The sequence below is a fragment of the Tenrec ecaudatus genome, chromosome 3 (assembly GCF_050624435.1).
Source record: "Tenrec ecaudatus isolate mTenEca1 chromosome 3, mTenEca1.hap1, whole genome shotgun sequence".
NCBI classification, from domain to species: domain Eukaryota; kingdom Metazoa; phylum Chordata; class Mammalia; order Afrosoricida; family Tenrecidae; genus Tenrec; species Tenrec ecaudatus.
Window position 1 is genome coordinate 110,521,516 of NC_134532.1, and position 15,210 is coordinate 110,536,725.

Below are 15,210 nucleotides of genomic sequence, written 5' to 3' on the forward strand. Positions count from 1 at the left end.
CATTTTGAACTTGTACAGAAACCATCAGTAGCTCCTCCATTCGTGTAGTAAAAGTAGATACCTGGTGTAGTAAGTGCCCCAAACCAAACCGACTGCCGTCGTGTGGATACTGACTTATAACAACCTTACATGGGTTTGCAAGGCTGTAAATCTTTATTTATTTACCGGCTGTAATCTTTAAGGGAGCAAGTAGACTCACCGCTCTGGAACAGCTCATGAGTCTGAACTGCCAACGCTGAGTTTAGCAGCCCCACCCTTACCCCACACTTAGCAGCCACCAGGGTCCTTTGGTGTCATGAGTAGTTCGCCGGCAATATCTATGACTAGGAGCCGTTCGTAGCCACAGAAGGGACTCCTGTACAAAACGGTAACTAGTGTTCTGAAGTCGACGGACAATTGTGCTTCTCTTCCGTCCACGGGAAAGCATTGGGCTGCAATGAATGGGAACATTTAGAATGTCTTATACAATAAGGGAGCTATATGGTCCCCCAAACAGGAAGTCTAGAAATAGGTTCCGCCAGAGGTCTGCTCATTCAGCAGCCCAGATCCATCCGAAGGGCTACTTTGCCATCCTCTGCGACTTGGCTTGGTCCTCAAGCTAGCCCCTTGGGGCATGCAAAATGTCTGCTACAGTTGCAGACCAGAATCCTTTCCCAAGAGGCCCCCAGCAGCCCTCTCTTCAAATCTCATTGACTAGAGTAGGGTCACATGCCCACCCTCCTAATCCATGAAGAAAATGGCATTACTCAAGCTGATTTAGATACTCAAGACTTACTCCTGTGTAAGGGAGGGGTGAGGTCATTTTTTCGAGGGAGAGGAAGAGACTTTGCTCTTAAACCAGCAATGTCTGCACAGGCACTCAGTGGAAAGGCCACGCCCATATGTCCATTTTACTTCCCGGAACAGCTGGTAAATTGTTCAAGATGCAATGCATCAATTTGTTGACCTAGACACCTTTTTATATTAAAGTTTAGCTGTCATCTGATTTGGTAAAAGACAAAGCAGAAAGTCCATCCTGTTAGGACAGACCAAACCTCCCATGTGTTTGACCACATCACCCTCCGCAAAGAGGGCCGTTTCTCAATTCTAATGGCTGAGGTCGTTCTCTTGAAGGAAATAGTTCTTTTGGGGGTTGGGGGTAGACAATGCTGAGGAAAACGCACGTGCAAAGGCCCTGAGACAGGAAACGGCAAGGCACTAAAAGTGCCGGCATGATTGGCCTACGTGATTAGAGAGGGCATGCCAGAAGTAAGGAGCAGAGATGGGCCATCAAGAGCCTGGGAGCCCTGGTCTGGAGCTTTAAGTACAGTGGGAAGCCACTGAAGGGGTCACCCAAGTGTAACAGGACCCCTGGTGGCATTGTGGATTAGGAGTTGAGCTGCTCACTGCAAGGTCTGCTGTCTGAAACCCCCAGCCACTCCGAGAGAGAAAGACAAGGCGTCCTACTCCTGTAAAGAGTTACAGTCTTGGAAAGCCCACAGGGGCAGTTGTGCCCTACGGAGGTAGCATCTCATTGGAATCTACTCCATGGCCGTGCGTTTGAACTTGAGTCTGGGCATCACGTAAAGGTCGCCCGAGTGATAGATACACAAATGGTTTGCAGTCAACAACGGACTGCAATGGTTGCTGGGTTGAACCTACCCTGTAGTGTCGCAGACGACAAGCCTGACTGTGTGCTTCTGTCACGGTCCCAGCCCAGAGAACCAGTGAAGCACTTCTTAGTGACACATGGGACCACCAGAAGTCAGAATCGAATCCACATCAGCAGGTCTGTTTTTTTTAATTTCCACACTTGGTCGGGCTGCCACTCAATTCAACACTTGCCACTTCGTTTGTCCCCAGCCTGGAAGGTGGGCACTGCCTCTTAGGGCAGGCAGAAAAGAGAAGAGCAACAGTATCACCATCCTGCACACCCAGCCAGCTTCCCTTTCGGTCATGCCTGCGGCCTGCATGTCTGAGGCACACCGTAGGGGAGTCACTTCCGCCCTCAAGGCTGCCCCTTTCCCCAGCCAAGACCTCTCACACCAGGAACGCATTCCAGTACTGACAGAGCTCTCCTCTTGGCAAACAGGTCTCATGGCAGTTGCTTCTTTTTTTCTTTTTTCATATTTCCAACACCTGTGCTTATGCATAGAGCTTGCATATGAGAAGGCATTGCAGAGCAGAGCTAGAGCCGAGGCACATCTATAGCCCACAGGGGCGGTCGATACCTGCTTTCAGGAGACCTAGGGATGATAGCACAAAAATGAAAGCACTTGGCTGCTAGCTGAAACGTGGGTGGTTTGAACTTACCCTGAGAGGCTGGCATAGCTATCTGCTGCCCAAACCTCACAGCCTTGGGAACCCTGTGGGACAGTTCAACTCTGCACACATGGGGTCAAATGTGTAAGCAATGATAGCAACAGAGAAGGGAACAGGGATAGGCCATGACAGTGACGTTGAAGGTGTTAGACTCTCACCTGGGTTCTCAACCTGGGGCCATGGGGGTCGAACGACCCTTTCATAGGAGTCACCCCATTCATAACAGTAGCAAAATGACAGTGATGAAGTAGCAATGAAAATAATTGTATGGTGGGGGGTCACCACCACACGAAGCACTGTATGAAAGGGTCACGGCATCAGGAAGGCTGAGAACCACTGAGCTAGAGGAATCTAAGGAGAGGCTGACTACAGGATGCCGGGTGTGTAAAGCCAGTCCAGATGAGGAAGAATTAGATTAAAGAGGCCAGCAGAGTACAGGACAGAGACGAGAACCGAGGTGAACAGGGTACAGAACCAGAGTGATGTGGACGTCGGGATGACACTGTACAGCAGTCCCATCTCATCAGCACCCGGCCTGCCAGCGATCGCTCTCAAGCGGGAAAACCAAAGGCCATCAAGTGTCATCATGAGACGCGACTCTGGATCGATCCCTGTTGCCTTCAATCCCTCTTTTCGGGACATTGATGAAGAGCCACAGGTTTCGTGTGTGGTCTTCCGAAGAAAGCATGAAAAAAGTTGGATTAGCTTCTGTTTGTGGATGAGAGGATGGTTCAGGGTAAATGCAAATGATGCTGATTCATCCATGCCTGTTCCCCACCCACGGGTCGAGTTAATGTCAGAAGTGAAATTATTTTCCTGAATGTTGTTTCTTTTCTCTTTTCATCATGAAGTATTTTCGGTGCTCTTCGAACTGGTGCTTATATGGTGTACATTTTGATGACCAAAGGCCTGAAGCAGTCAGTTTGTGACCAGAGTTTTTACAATGGACCTGTCAGCAAGTTCTGGGCTTATGCCTTTGTGCTAAGCAAAGCACCTGAATTAGGTGAGTGTCTGCCTCCTCGCCTTCCTTTTTCTCCCCTTTGCCCTTCGTGGCAACCCGTGTGCCTACAATACGACGTGTTTGCTGTTGTTTTTAATGGAGGTTCCTTCTGTGGCTGCAGAAAAATGAGCCTTGCTGCTGGGGGGGGGAGGGGTAGAGGGGGGATTCCTGACTGCCTTCCACTTCGTTTTCCTTCCTCTCTGACCCCTCCCTTCTTGTAAATAAGGGCACCCTGTGTCTATGAAAAGCCAAATCATTTTCATAAGACATGCAGATGTTTAAGCATTACTAAAAATATACATCCTCTGGCTTCTAAAATATACACAGCTCCTTCTCGAAGGCCCATTAACAGCTGGGCTGATATTATAATTGGGGGAGGGGGCGGGGGGGCAACATAGTTGTTTTAAAGTCCCATCCCTAAACATGCTCTCATCTCTTGAGCTAGGAACCAGACTAGGACATTACACTTTTCATTTGGGCCTCCTCGTGTTCTCATTTGCAGTTACTAAGGGTTGGTCCCTGGTGTTGTTTGATTCTAATCGTCAAAGAGACGGACCCTGGGGGATGACAATGTAGACATTAATAAAAAATGCCTGTAATGTGTAGATGCTTGTAGGGATTTTCCTCCCGCTTTCTGCTGCTTTGGAATGTAAGGGCAGCACATGTGCGCGGAGACGGTGAAAAGCTCGGAATGGCAGAGAGTTGACAGTGGTACAATTCTCCAGAGAAATATCATTATTACCAGGAAACAGGATTTGTCTGCCCATGATAATAAGTTTTGCATTTATCTGTGAGCAGTGCGACCCACCCTCCCACAAACTTGCCACACTGGTTTCCCTCTCCAATTGCATTTTCTTCGGTGTTACGAGTTAAGAATAGTGTGTATATACCATTCTAGATCCTTATGATACGCCTGCCATTCCCCTAAAAGAAGGCTCAGATGTCAGTTTCCTTTTTAAGTCACCTAGACTCTAAAGGAGCCCTGGTGGTATAATGGTTATACAATTGGCTGTGATCCACTAGGTCAGTAGTTCAAAACCACAGACTGCTCCTCAAGGCAAAGAAAGAAGTGGAGGGGGCTTTCTACTCTTGGAAAGAGTTACAGTCTTGGACCAGAATGCAATCAATGACACCGAAGTAAGCATATAGAAGGTGTTGAATTGGAGAATGCTTTCTTGTGTGTATTTTTGCCACAATTGAACTTTGTTTTTAAAGAGTTACAGTCTTGGAAGCTCACAGGGACGGGGTTTTTATGGTCAGCATCTACTTGATGGTGAGCTTTTTGTGTCATGTAAGGGAGGAAAGACTGGTTTTAGGCGTAGAGGGAGGGCTACACACTGAGCTACGAAGCGCAAGGTCAGCTGTCAAACCCATCAACTGGTGTCAGTCAGAATGGCTCTGGCAGTAAGACATGGAGTGGCTGCTTGGCAGGAGCTGACGTGTTGGACGGCTAAGCCAAAGGTGAGCAAGTCAAGCCACCCACCCAGTGTGAGGGAGGAAAAGATGAAGTTCTCAGTGTCTAGAAAGACTTACATCCTCCAGACCCCAAAGGTGTAGTTCTTCTCTGTCAATTACGGTCACTATGATTCAAATTCGACTCAATGACAGTGAGTTGGTTTGGGGGTTATCATCTGTTCCCATAAAGATTTACCATCTCAGAAGCACAATATGGGGTTTTGTGTCTCAATGGGAGTGGTTTTGATGATGGAAACGTTCAGCAGTCTTTTTGTAAGGTACCTCCAGTGCATGGCGGCTATGAGGTCTCTGATACGTGAATCAGCTACTTACCTGCTTTACAGTGGGTGCTGTGCATCTGCTGCCTGTGACCAGCTGGCAGTTTTGAACTATGGGTTTGCCTATTGTCTTACCATGTTAAAAACAAAGAAGGAAACTTTCTGAGAAGACAGAGTCAGCGTGAAGATGGGTCCTCTGCTTAATCCCTTGTGCCACTTGCCTTTTATTTTTTAAATTTTTTTAAAGGAAATTTTTTCCTTTAATTAAGAAAATATTTTGTTCCACATTCACATGAACTATTTGAAGCTCGCTCATACGAAATATCTAGCGAACTCAGATGTATAGAGAACAGAGTGTATCAGTGATGATGAGAAAAGAGGGAAAAGGGAGCCATTGTTTAAGAAGCATTATTTCCATTCACATCGATTTTGAGCAGGCACTGAACCTTAGATCTTCATCAGAGAACAGCTAATTCTTTTTTTTTAATCATTTTATTGGGGGCTCATACAATTCTTATCACAATCCATACATACATCCATTGTGTCCAGCGCATGTGTACATTTGTTGCCATCATCATTCTCAAAACATCTGCCTTCCACTTGAGCCCTTAAAATCAGTTGCTCACTTTCCCCCTCCCTCCCCACTCCCCCCTACCTCATGAACCCTTCATCATTCATAAATTGTTATTATTTTGTAAAGCACCACTTGCCTTTTAATAGGGCTGGAAGGATTACTTTATCTAAAAGGAAAATTTTAAAATATCAATTTTGTGAACCAGGGCCCAAAAGGCGGTTTTGTTTGTTTGTTTGTTTGTTTTTTAAAATGCCTGAATCGACACTCTAGGTACAAAATCATAAGCTAGTAATTTTCAAATTTCACTCTCCAGACAATCTTGGAAAATTGTCTAGGTATATATTTTTTAAGAATTTACATACACACACACACACACACACACTTAAAAATATTTTAACTTAGTGTTTTCACTTTATGGGTAATCTTTTGAAAATTAATCATACTGGATATATTTTTATATAGTGATTTTGTTTCTTAAATCAGATTCATAAAATTTCTGAATGAAAACATTTGCCCTCAATCTGGAGCTGATCTGAGAATGTGTAGTCTTTATTCATTGTCTTTGTGACTTATTTTTTCAGATAAATTCATGAATATTAACATGTGAGAATTATGGAGTGTGAGGAATAAATGTGTGCATACACACCATCTTTGCTTAACTTTTCATTTATGCCACCCTACTATATTTCCAGAGGAGCCCCAGGGGCGTATAATGGGTAGACATTGGACTGCTAACCACAAGATCAGTGGTTTAAACCCACCCATTTATCCTCCAGAGAAAGCTGAGGTCATGTGTTCCTATAAAGGAGAAACCCTCTCTAAAGGGTTGATTTGAGTAAGAATCCCCTTGATGACGGTGAGTTTGGGTTTTGTCTTGCAATGGGTCCCTCCAGACACCCCTTCAGACAGCACTAGTGGTGTTATGGGCGAGGGAGTGGGCTGCTTACCACAGGGATTGAGGGCTCAAACCCACTAGCCACTACCTGCTGCTGTAAAGATTTATTTACAGTTTAGGAAGTGCTATGTAGGGTTGTGCTGTGAGTCAGAATTAACCAATGGCAGCGGTTTTTTGGTTTTTGAATTGTATGTGTCCTCTCCAGTCTCCTTCTCAGAGTGTTGGTAAATGGAACTGATTACAAAGAGAGGAATGTGGACGTGCTATCCTAAGTGCTTTTAGGGAACCCACCTCTGAGTAGGCTCAACAACGCTTACAGACCCAAATAGAAATACATCATCTGAATGCTGTTTCTGTACTTCTGGCCCATAAGCCTCAAAGGAGACTTTTCTAGAAGTAACCTTTCTCTGGCAGGAGCTTCTTGTCTGTGCTCTGTGTTCTCCGTTGTATAGGGGTGGGGGGCTGGGAGGGGGCTTGAGAATGAAAATGGTCCTTTCAACCTCTTGGCTGTAGCATTCATGGAAGAGGCTATCTAAAGTGGGAATTTTGTGCTTGAATTCCAAATTTAATTCAACGCTTCAGGGTTGTTGATAAGTAGATGGGATTCCCAGAGAACTGTGAGCTCAACACTCAGAGATATGAGTGCCACCATCCCGTGTCTTATTATTTTATTGGTCTTGATGAAGTTAATGGATCAACCATGTCTTCATTTATCCTAGACACATAGTGCCCATCTGCAATACCTCATGCTGTTGTTGTTGTTGTTGTTGTTGTTAGAGGCTGTCAAATGACAAAGTAGAACTGTCCCCTAGGGTTTTCTGGGTGATGATCTTTTCAGGAGCATATCACTAGATCTTTCTCTCGGGAAATCCCCCGACTGGGCTCCAGTCACCAAGCTTCCAGTTAGCTTATCCACTGCCACCGCCTGGGCTCCATCACAAACAGTGTTACTGAACGCAGTCTTTGCTCAGGCGCTCAGGGGACTCCGCCACTCAAGTGCAGAGTCGATTGGAGAACTGTACCACTGACATTGCTTTCCTTGGAGAAGCCTCTTTCACACAGTAAACTGCAGCTTGGACGACAAACCATCCATCTCTTCCCATTTAAACCAGGGATTGAGTGTAGTGTTAACACTGATCCAACGAGATGACTGTTGGGTGCAGGGGGTGGGGGTGGGGCAGAGGGCAAACCAATATCCTACTCTTGGCATCGTTCATTAGTGAGGCTAGTTAGTGGACACGTCCATTCCTAAAGATGTTTCAGGTCCATTGTATAGAGCTGTTCATGGCCTGCGCCCTTTTTCTTGGTGCTAAAATAAGATTTCTGTCCCTGCAGACCTTCTGGGGCATATTTGGCAGTGGCCTTCCAGTGGCCAACTGCTGAGTCAAAACAGACTGGAGAGTCAGTCAGCCCGGCCGAGAGCGCAATCTCGGTTGCACTGCCCGTGCAGGGAACGTCCGTGTGGGCCTGTGGAGGCCTTTGCTTTCATTTTGCAGGTTATGTGCTTTCTCATGTTTTCGCTCTTATGAAACCTTCCTCACTAGTACTTAATTTAGGAAGATTTCCGTCCTTTGAAGCTTCTTATTTTTTAGGCCCTCAGTCCTACCTAACCTTTCATTGATGGAAGATTCTAGACTCTCTCCTGAAAACAGTAGAGAAAAGGGCTCATCCAAGAAAGGAATCGCTCCTGGTCATCAAGCCTGGAGCTGCGCTTCGTCCCAGAACAAAACTCCACATGCCTGCAGTTTTCAGTCAACTCTCGATGCAAGAAGGGCTTTGTGTTTCAGCAGAAACAGGGATCTCGTGTGAGTGGGTGGCAGAGTTGCAATCCACTCAGCTCAGTGAGGAGAAGAGAGCCACCCCACCTGCCCCCTGTGTCGCCGTCGTGGAACACCCACTACTGGGACGCTACTCAGAGTTGCTGAGATTTCGTTTTGTGGACTCTTGGATACATCTGCTCCGAGTTTAAGCCCTTGCTTGGTTGAGCTTATCATTGTTTTCGAAACTCTTGACTCAGCCAACTTCTGGTTAATTCTGCACAGAGGAGCGGCAGCCATCCGTTACAAACTACACACCCAGTGTAAGCATTCTCTTTACAGCCATGAGCAGGCTGCGGATTTTCAGAGGTTGACAGACTTCTCCGGAGCTGCATAGAAACCTGCTCTTGGCAGGCACACAGGCGGGAGATATAGTTCCAGGGCCAACTTGGGTACAAGAAAAACCATGCCTTGCCTCAAAGTTGCTGAACCGATGGTGGGGAGATCATGGTACAAAGAGAAGGAACCAATGAGGTGACTGACACATGGAACATTTTCAGGAGTCAAAAGTCCTATTGCTTATTCTTGGCCAGAATAGTTTGCACTGTGCCAGCTGGGCTTTCAGTGGGGACAAAAGCTGGTTGGCCAGCACCACATGCTGTTTGCATTTCTGAGTCATGCCGTAGTTACTGACAAGCCTTTCAGCAACCACGGTTGGCATGACTCTTGGCTCGTGACCAATCCTATATGATGACCAATCCTATATAATGTTGTACAGTTTCCCCAGAGTGAGGAAAGAAGAAAACATGGCATCTCCGTTGAAATGCCCAAACAACCCCACGGAGTTATGAGTTCCTCCGGAGCCATGTCTATTTTTTCTCACCCGAGGGAGGTGACCATTCTCTGGGTTCGCTGCCTTCTGGGGATGGTGACCTCGGTATGACATTTCAGTGGCTCTTCTGAGAGTCTCCTGGACCACGAGTGGGAGGCCTCTGTTTTCATTAAAGAGTTCCTGACACTTCTCCCAACCATGTCATTAGAAGCTCTGAATTTCACATAGGCTTCCAGGCGACCGAACTCAGGGCCTCCGAGCCGATGCCGACTCACAGCAACCCCATCGGACAGCGTGGAACAGTCCCTAAGAGGTTCTAAGACTATTACTGCATAAGGGAGCGGAAAGCCCGTGTCTGCTGGTCATGAAATACAGCCAACAGGAATCAAGACAACCTGGGGCTGGTATAACAGTAGGAATATAGACCACCGCAAAAGAATTAAAAGTCTGTAAATAAACCCACCCATCGATGGTAGAAAAAGGGTTGCTGATTTTTGATAAAGGAGCCAAGTTCACTAGATGGGGAATGAAGAGTCTTGTCCAACAGTACGGTGTGCGGGAAATGGAAAACTGGATTTTCATAGGCATAAACAGGCAATGGGGTGCGTATGCCTCAGGACACACACACATACACCTGGTAAAAATTTTTGATGAAGACAGTCTTGTCAGGCCTAGTTTGAATCATGGGTTGTCTAATGTGGTTGCAAAAGCAGTCAGGGCAAAAGAGAAGCATAAATAAATAGAACTTCCTGAAAATGAAACCCTTTCTGTCATCAGAAGCCTTCACCAAAAAAGCGAAAAGGCAAGCTATAAACGGGAAGAGAAGCCAACCAGGCTCAATACACATATGTGGCTTCGATAACGTAACATAAAGGCAGATGACCGAGTCATAAAACAGAGAAGGGACGTGAATAGATATTTCACCACAGAGGAGAGTCTAATGGCCATCAGGCCCATGAAAAGATACGGAGCCTCATTAGCTACGAGAACTGCCATTGCGTGCCCACCAGAAGGGCTTGGCACAGTGGGTACAGCAGTGAGCCCAAACGCAGGGATGATTGTGATGATGACTCAGGACCGCGCGGCGTTTCCTTTTGTGGTGCACAGGGTCACCTTGTACTAGCAGAACTGACGTGACGGGACCCCTCCTACCTCTAAACTCACTGCTACTGCATCGTGCCGGGCCTACAGTGACCCTCTAGGACAGGGTAGAGGTGTTCCTTGGGTTTACAGGAGTAGAAAGCCCTGTCTTTCCCCTGAAAAGCGTCTGGTGGTTTCAAACTGCTAACCTTTCGGATTGCAGCCCAATGCATAGCCCCTACGCCACCAGGGTGCCTTCCACACAGAACAATAACAGAAGTAAGTAAATTAATAGCTCCTGCTGAAGGCTGGTCATTCTCAGTCTTTCCTCGGGGTCCAGAGTTATGGGCATGTCTCTGCGGACGTGTCATTCCACTGAGCATTTCCACTGGACCCCATTGTGCCTACGTGAATCTCAGACCAAGAAGAGGGGGACCTGTCCTTGTTACTGTGTGATGAGAAGTCACATTGCGGTTCTTCTGAAGCCACGAAGGCTGATACATTTCTCCATGCCTCATGATCACAGAGACAGGAAAGAATATCATGGATTTACCTGCATTCGTTTTGTTTTTGCCCCACATCCAAACTTTTTTTTTTCTGTTTGTCAATGGCCTTGGATTTATTTTTTGCAGCATTTGCCCTTGTTAGGGCATTTGCCCTTGTTTATTTTTCTCTTCATCCAACTTTACAAGACTGCTCTACAATATAGCTTCCAAAATCATGACTCGTTTCAAGGAAGCACTGCAGAAGACTGTGCACGTGAATCGAGCTTCCCTTAATAGAAACGTCCTACCTCATAACCGAGGGGCTCCTGCTTCCAAGGGATATTGTCAGCTGTTACCTTTCATGAAAATTTTACTTTGCTGGTAGCCATGAGGGAAGGCTTCGCGTTTTATAGGGGGCTCACAAACTTAAGTGTCCAAGGGCTGTTTGTCACATGGCGCCCTGGTGGCATACTGGTTAGGAGGTGAGCTGCCTACCTCAAGGTCAGCTGTTCCAAACCGCCACCCACTCCTCGGGAGAAAGATGAAGCTTTCTACTTCCACAAAGAGTTACAGTCACGCCAACCCACCGTGGCATTCTACCCTGTCCTACAGTGTGCTTATGAGTCGCATGCACTCATGGAAAGGGAGGGTTTTTTGTTGGGGGGGTGGCATGTCATGGACCAGGACCCTGGTGGAGCTGTCAGATAACTACTGAACTGCTCCCCCAAAGACAAGAGTTCAGACCCACCAGCCACTCCTCGGGAGAAAGATGAAGCAGTCAACTCCTCATTCAGTGGCCTGGGTCTGGTTAGGATGGATTCATTTGTCCGGTCATGTGGTCCAATGCTGGTTACCATGACTTCCTCCCAGGGAGCCAAACCACATGTGCTGGACATCTGGCTTCAGGTGATACCTGACCCGAGACGAGTCCCAGGACCCCTCCAGGTGTCGTTTCCCTAAAGTCTGTGAGTGAACATGGTGGCTGACTTCCCTTCAGGCAAACTACAATTAATTGGATTTTGTATAAAATACCTGCTTAAAGGTAGCATTGATTGGGTGCTTACTATGTGTCAGGTGGCCATATTAAGGATCTGATTTAATCTGCAAACAACTCTGAGCTATGTTTCCTTTTAAAACTGTTTCCTTTGCACCCGTGTGCTTCAGCGGCATTCATTCCATCACTCGCATCGTCCGTCCATCCATCACCACCACTCACCGTCGCTGAAGTAACACTGAGCTAATTTTCTTATCCTCCTCTTGCAGTATAGGAAACGCGGGGTTAATGAGATCAGGAACTTGCCCAAGGTGGCAGAGTTAGTAAATGCCAGTCTAGGATTCAAATGGAGTTCACGTGGCTTTCGAGGGAACCCAAGTGACACGGTGAACCCACTAGGAGAACACCTGCAGTCTGCACCGAGGAAGCTTTCAGCCTGGCAAACCCTGCGGGGAAGTTCTTTTGGGTCCTGTCAGGCCACTGGGTGTCACAACCGACGTGGATGACACCTACCACGATGTCCCTTGGCAGAAATCGGAACGATCATTACGTGGTGGCCAAGGACTCACGTGTGTTTTCTCTCTTCCCTTGTCTTTCAGGAGATACGATATTTATTGTTCTGAGGAAGCAGAAGCTGATCTTCCTGCACTGGTACCACCACATCACTGTGCTCCTGTACTCTTGGTACTCCTACAAAGACATGGTTGCCGGGGGTGGTTGGTTCATGACCATGAACTATGTCGTGCACGCCGTGATGTACTCTTACTACGCCCTGCGGGCGGCGGGCTTCCGCGTCTCCCGGAAGTTTGCCATGTTCATCACCTTGTCCCAGATCACTCAGATGGTGATGGGCTGTGTCATTAACTACCTGGTCTTCTCCTGGATGCAGCAAGATCAGTGCCATTCCCACTTCCACAACATCTTCTGGTCCTCACTCATGTACCTCAGCTACTTTGTGCTCTTCTGCCATTTCTTCTTTGAGGCCTACATCGGCCAGAGGAGGAAAACAAGGAAGGCGGAATAGTGTTGGAACTGAGGAGGAAGCCGTAGCTCAGGGTCATCAAGAAAAACAAAAAAAGACAAAAGAAAATGGCACAAGGAATCACATATGGTGCAGCTAAAACAAAACACAACATACAAGCAAACACACAGCCCAAGGCAGCTGAGGGATAACTAGGTTGACTTAACCCAGTAAGTTCATGATCCTGATTTGGTGAGAACGCACTGAGTTCACCTCCATTTCCAAGGACTGCTGCTGGAAGACCCTTTAGCTGTCAACTCTAGGACAGATGGAAGCAAAAGGGAGCCAGAGGTGGGTGGGGGGTGGTGGGGGGAGAAACAGAAGGCAAACCCACAGGCTATTAACCCGCTGTGGTGAAAAACAAACAAAATTTATTTACTAAGTCTTACATTTCTCCGAGGCTGAGGGCGTCATACTTTAAGAATAATAAATATCGGAGTGAGCACATGTTCCACTTACAGTCCTTCCGGTTCTCTGACCTACACGAAACCGGAGCCAGCAGACAGAGGAAAGCGGAAGAGACAGCAGGTGTGTGTATGTAGAACAACACAGTGCTTTTGCTGAAATGCCAAGCTTTTCCAGAAAGGTTAGCAGGCCTTAGCCCTTGCCTCCCTCTTAACCGCTCCGGTTGGCCCAGCAGATACAGCACTGGGCTGGTAAGGAACCGATGTGTGGTAAGCACCACCGTCTGCTCTGCTGGGGAAAGACGAGCAGCGGCGGCTCTAGAGAGGAACCGGCCGGGAAGCCTAAGGGGTAGCTCCCGTCCCTTCCAGTGCAGTGCGGTGAGTCGGAATCGACTCCACAGCAGTGGGTTAATCATCTCTTCCGACCACAGGGGCATGAGCAGCATTTCCACCGAGAGAAAGACTGTTGGTTTCCCCCTCGCTGCACCTCCTCAGGCTAGTGAATTTGCACAAACCAAACGGGACACAGTACTTTTCCAAGGTTCCTCCCTGGAGGATGGAAACACTGCCACCCAGCTCTCAGAAGACGGCTGCAAAGCGGAGCATTTCCGCGCGTGGCACCGCAGTTTTTACTCGGAGGGGAGAAATGAAGGATTCACCTTTGTCTGCTCGCGCCAGGCATTTGAACCGAAGAGTAAATTACACGCTGGGGGGTGGGGGATGGGGGATAAGAACGCCATTAAGAGAACTCAACCAAATGATTTGAAATGGGCCCTGTACTGCCTTCTCTACTGGTCTGACGCACCATTCCTGAGCGGAGCACGGGGAAGGATGGGGGCCAGAGGTGAGGCGGAGACCCACTCAACAGACAGTCGCTATTTCTACTCCCACCCCACCCCACCTCCCATCTGAATTCACACATACGCATAACCTTCCCAATGGACCCTGCGGTACAGCCCCTATTTTCTATATTTTTGTGAATTTCAGAAACAAATCTGCAGGGCTCTTCCTGACATGCGTGAACACTGTGTTTCTGCATCATCTGCATTTGCTCCCCAAGCAATGCAGAGGTGTTTAAAGTGCCCTCTGCTGGTCAAGTGGAGATACTTCAACAAACACTTCATGGCAAGTTTGGCGGCAACAGTTGACAACAAAGGGCCCCCTATAGACTTACTGTAGTTTTAAATGGGAAAAAAAAAATAATTTTTTTGACCAAATTGTGAGACATCCTGCTTCAAGTCAGCTTCAGAAATTTTTAAAAAGGACTTAATGCTCTGGAACTCAAACTCAATTTATTAAGAGCCATATTCTTTAAAAACAAACAAACAAAGGAACAAAAAAGCTAGATTATATTATCTGTAATATTTCAGTCCTTTGCAAGCCAAATAAATGTGTAAAAAAACGTTCCTAGTATTTCAAAGACACAATTATGTAAAGTTGTTCAATGTGACATAATAGTATTCTAATTGGTTTACTAGCTTAATGATTAGACAAATTAGATGAGAAGATTAGGGGCTGCGACACTGCATAGATGATAAAGTCACCACCACACTTACATGCACACAGAGCTGGGTGCTCTGAGTTCCAAAGCCCACGTGAATAGAAACACATCTTCTGGCGATCAAGACAAAAGAAAAGAAACTTGTTTGTCTTCTTGCTTTATTTGAGAGTGTACAGTCAAAGGGATTTTTCAAAATTATTTTTATATTATTTGAGCTTTAATTGTACTGTCATTCATGAAACAGAGCTGCTCTGCTTTTCTGTCAGAGATGACAAGGGCTTTGTCGGCGTCTCGCTTGTGTGTGGAATTTTAAAAGAATAAAGTTTTATTCCATTCTGTGTGAATGGCTTGAACCAAGAACCCATGAGGACCAAGTCGTGGCTGGTGGACCTGGTGGGGTGTGACCTGGAGGGGGAGGGAGCTGGAGGGACGTCTGTGTGAAGACACTGTAGACCCTCTGTGATGACGTGACGTGGGTTCGTGGGTATGAATCGATTGATGGGGGAATGTACTAGGATCACGGAAAATAGAAAAGACATGAGCTAGACAAACCGGTCCGCATAAGACATCACATGTAGGTGCTTCGGGTACAAATAATGTTACTTTGAGCTTTGGGAGTACATAACTGTATGA

At 46.9% G+C, this 15,210-nt stretch overlaps 1 protein-coding gene across 3 annotated transcripts in view; it reads left to right on the forward strand.

The window, feature by feature from the left end:
- Positions 1 to 14,937, forward strand: part of ELOVL6 (ELOVL fatty acid elongase 6) — a 144,611-nt gene extending 129,674 nt beyond the window's left edge. For all 3 annotated transcript variants that reach the window (XM_075543925.1, XM_075543923.1, XM_075543924.1), the window contains 2 exons: positions 3,153 to 3,304; positions 12,251 to 14,937. In XM_075543925.1, coding sequence (XP_075400040.1) covers positions 3,153 to 3,304; positions 12,251 to 12,675 — 577 coding nt within the window. In that variant the 3' untranslated portion in view covers positions 12,676 to 14,937. The remainder of the gene's footprint in view (positions 1 to 3,152; positions 3,305 to 12,250) is intronic.
- Positions 14,938 to 15,210: the final 273 nt, after the last annotated feature.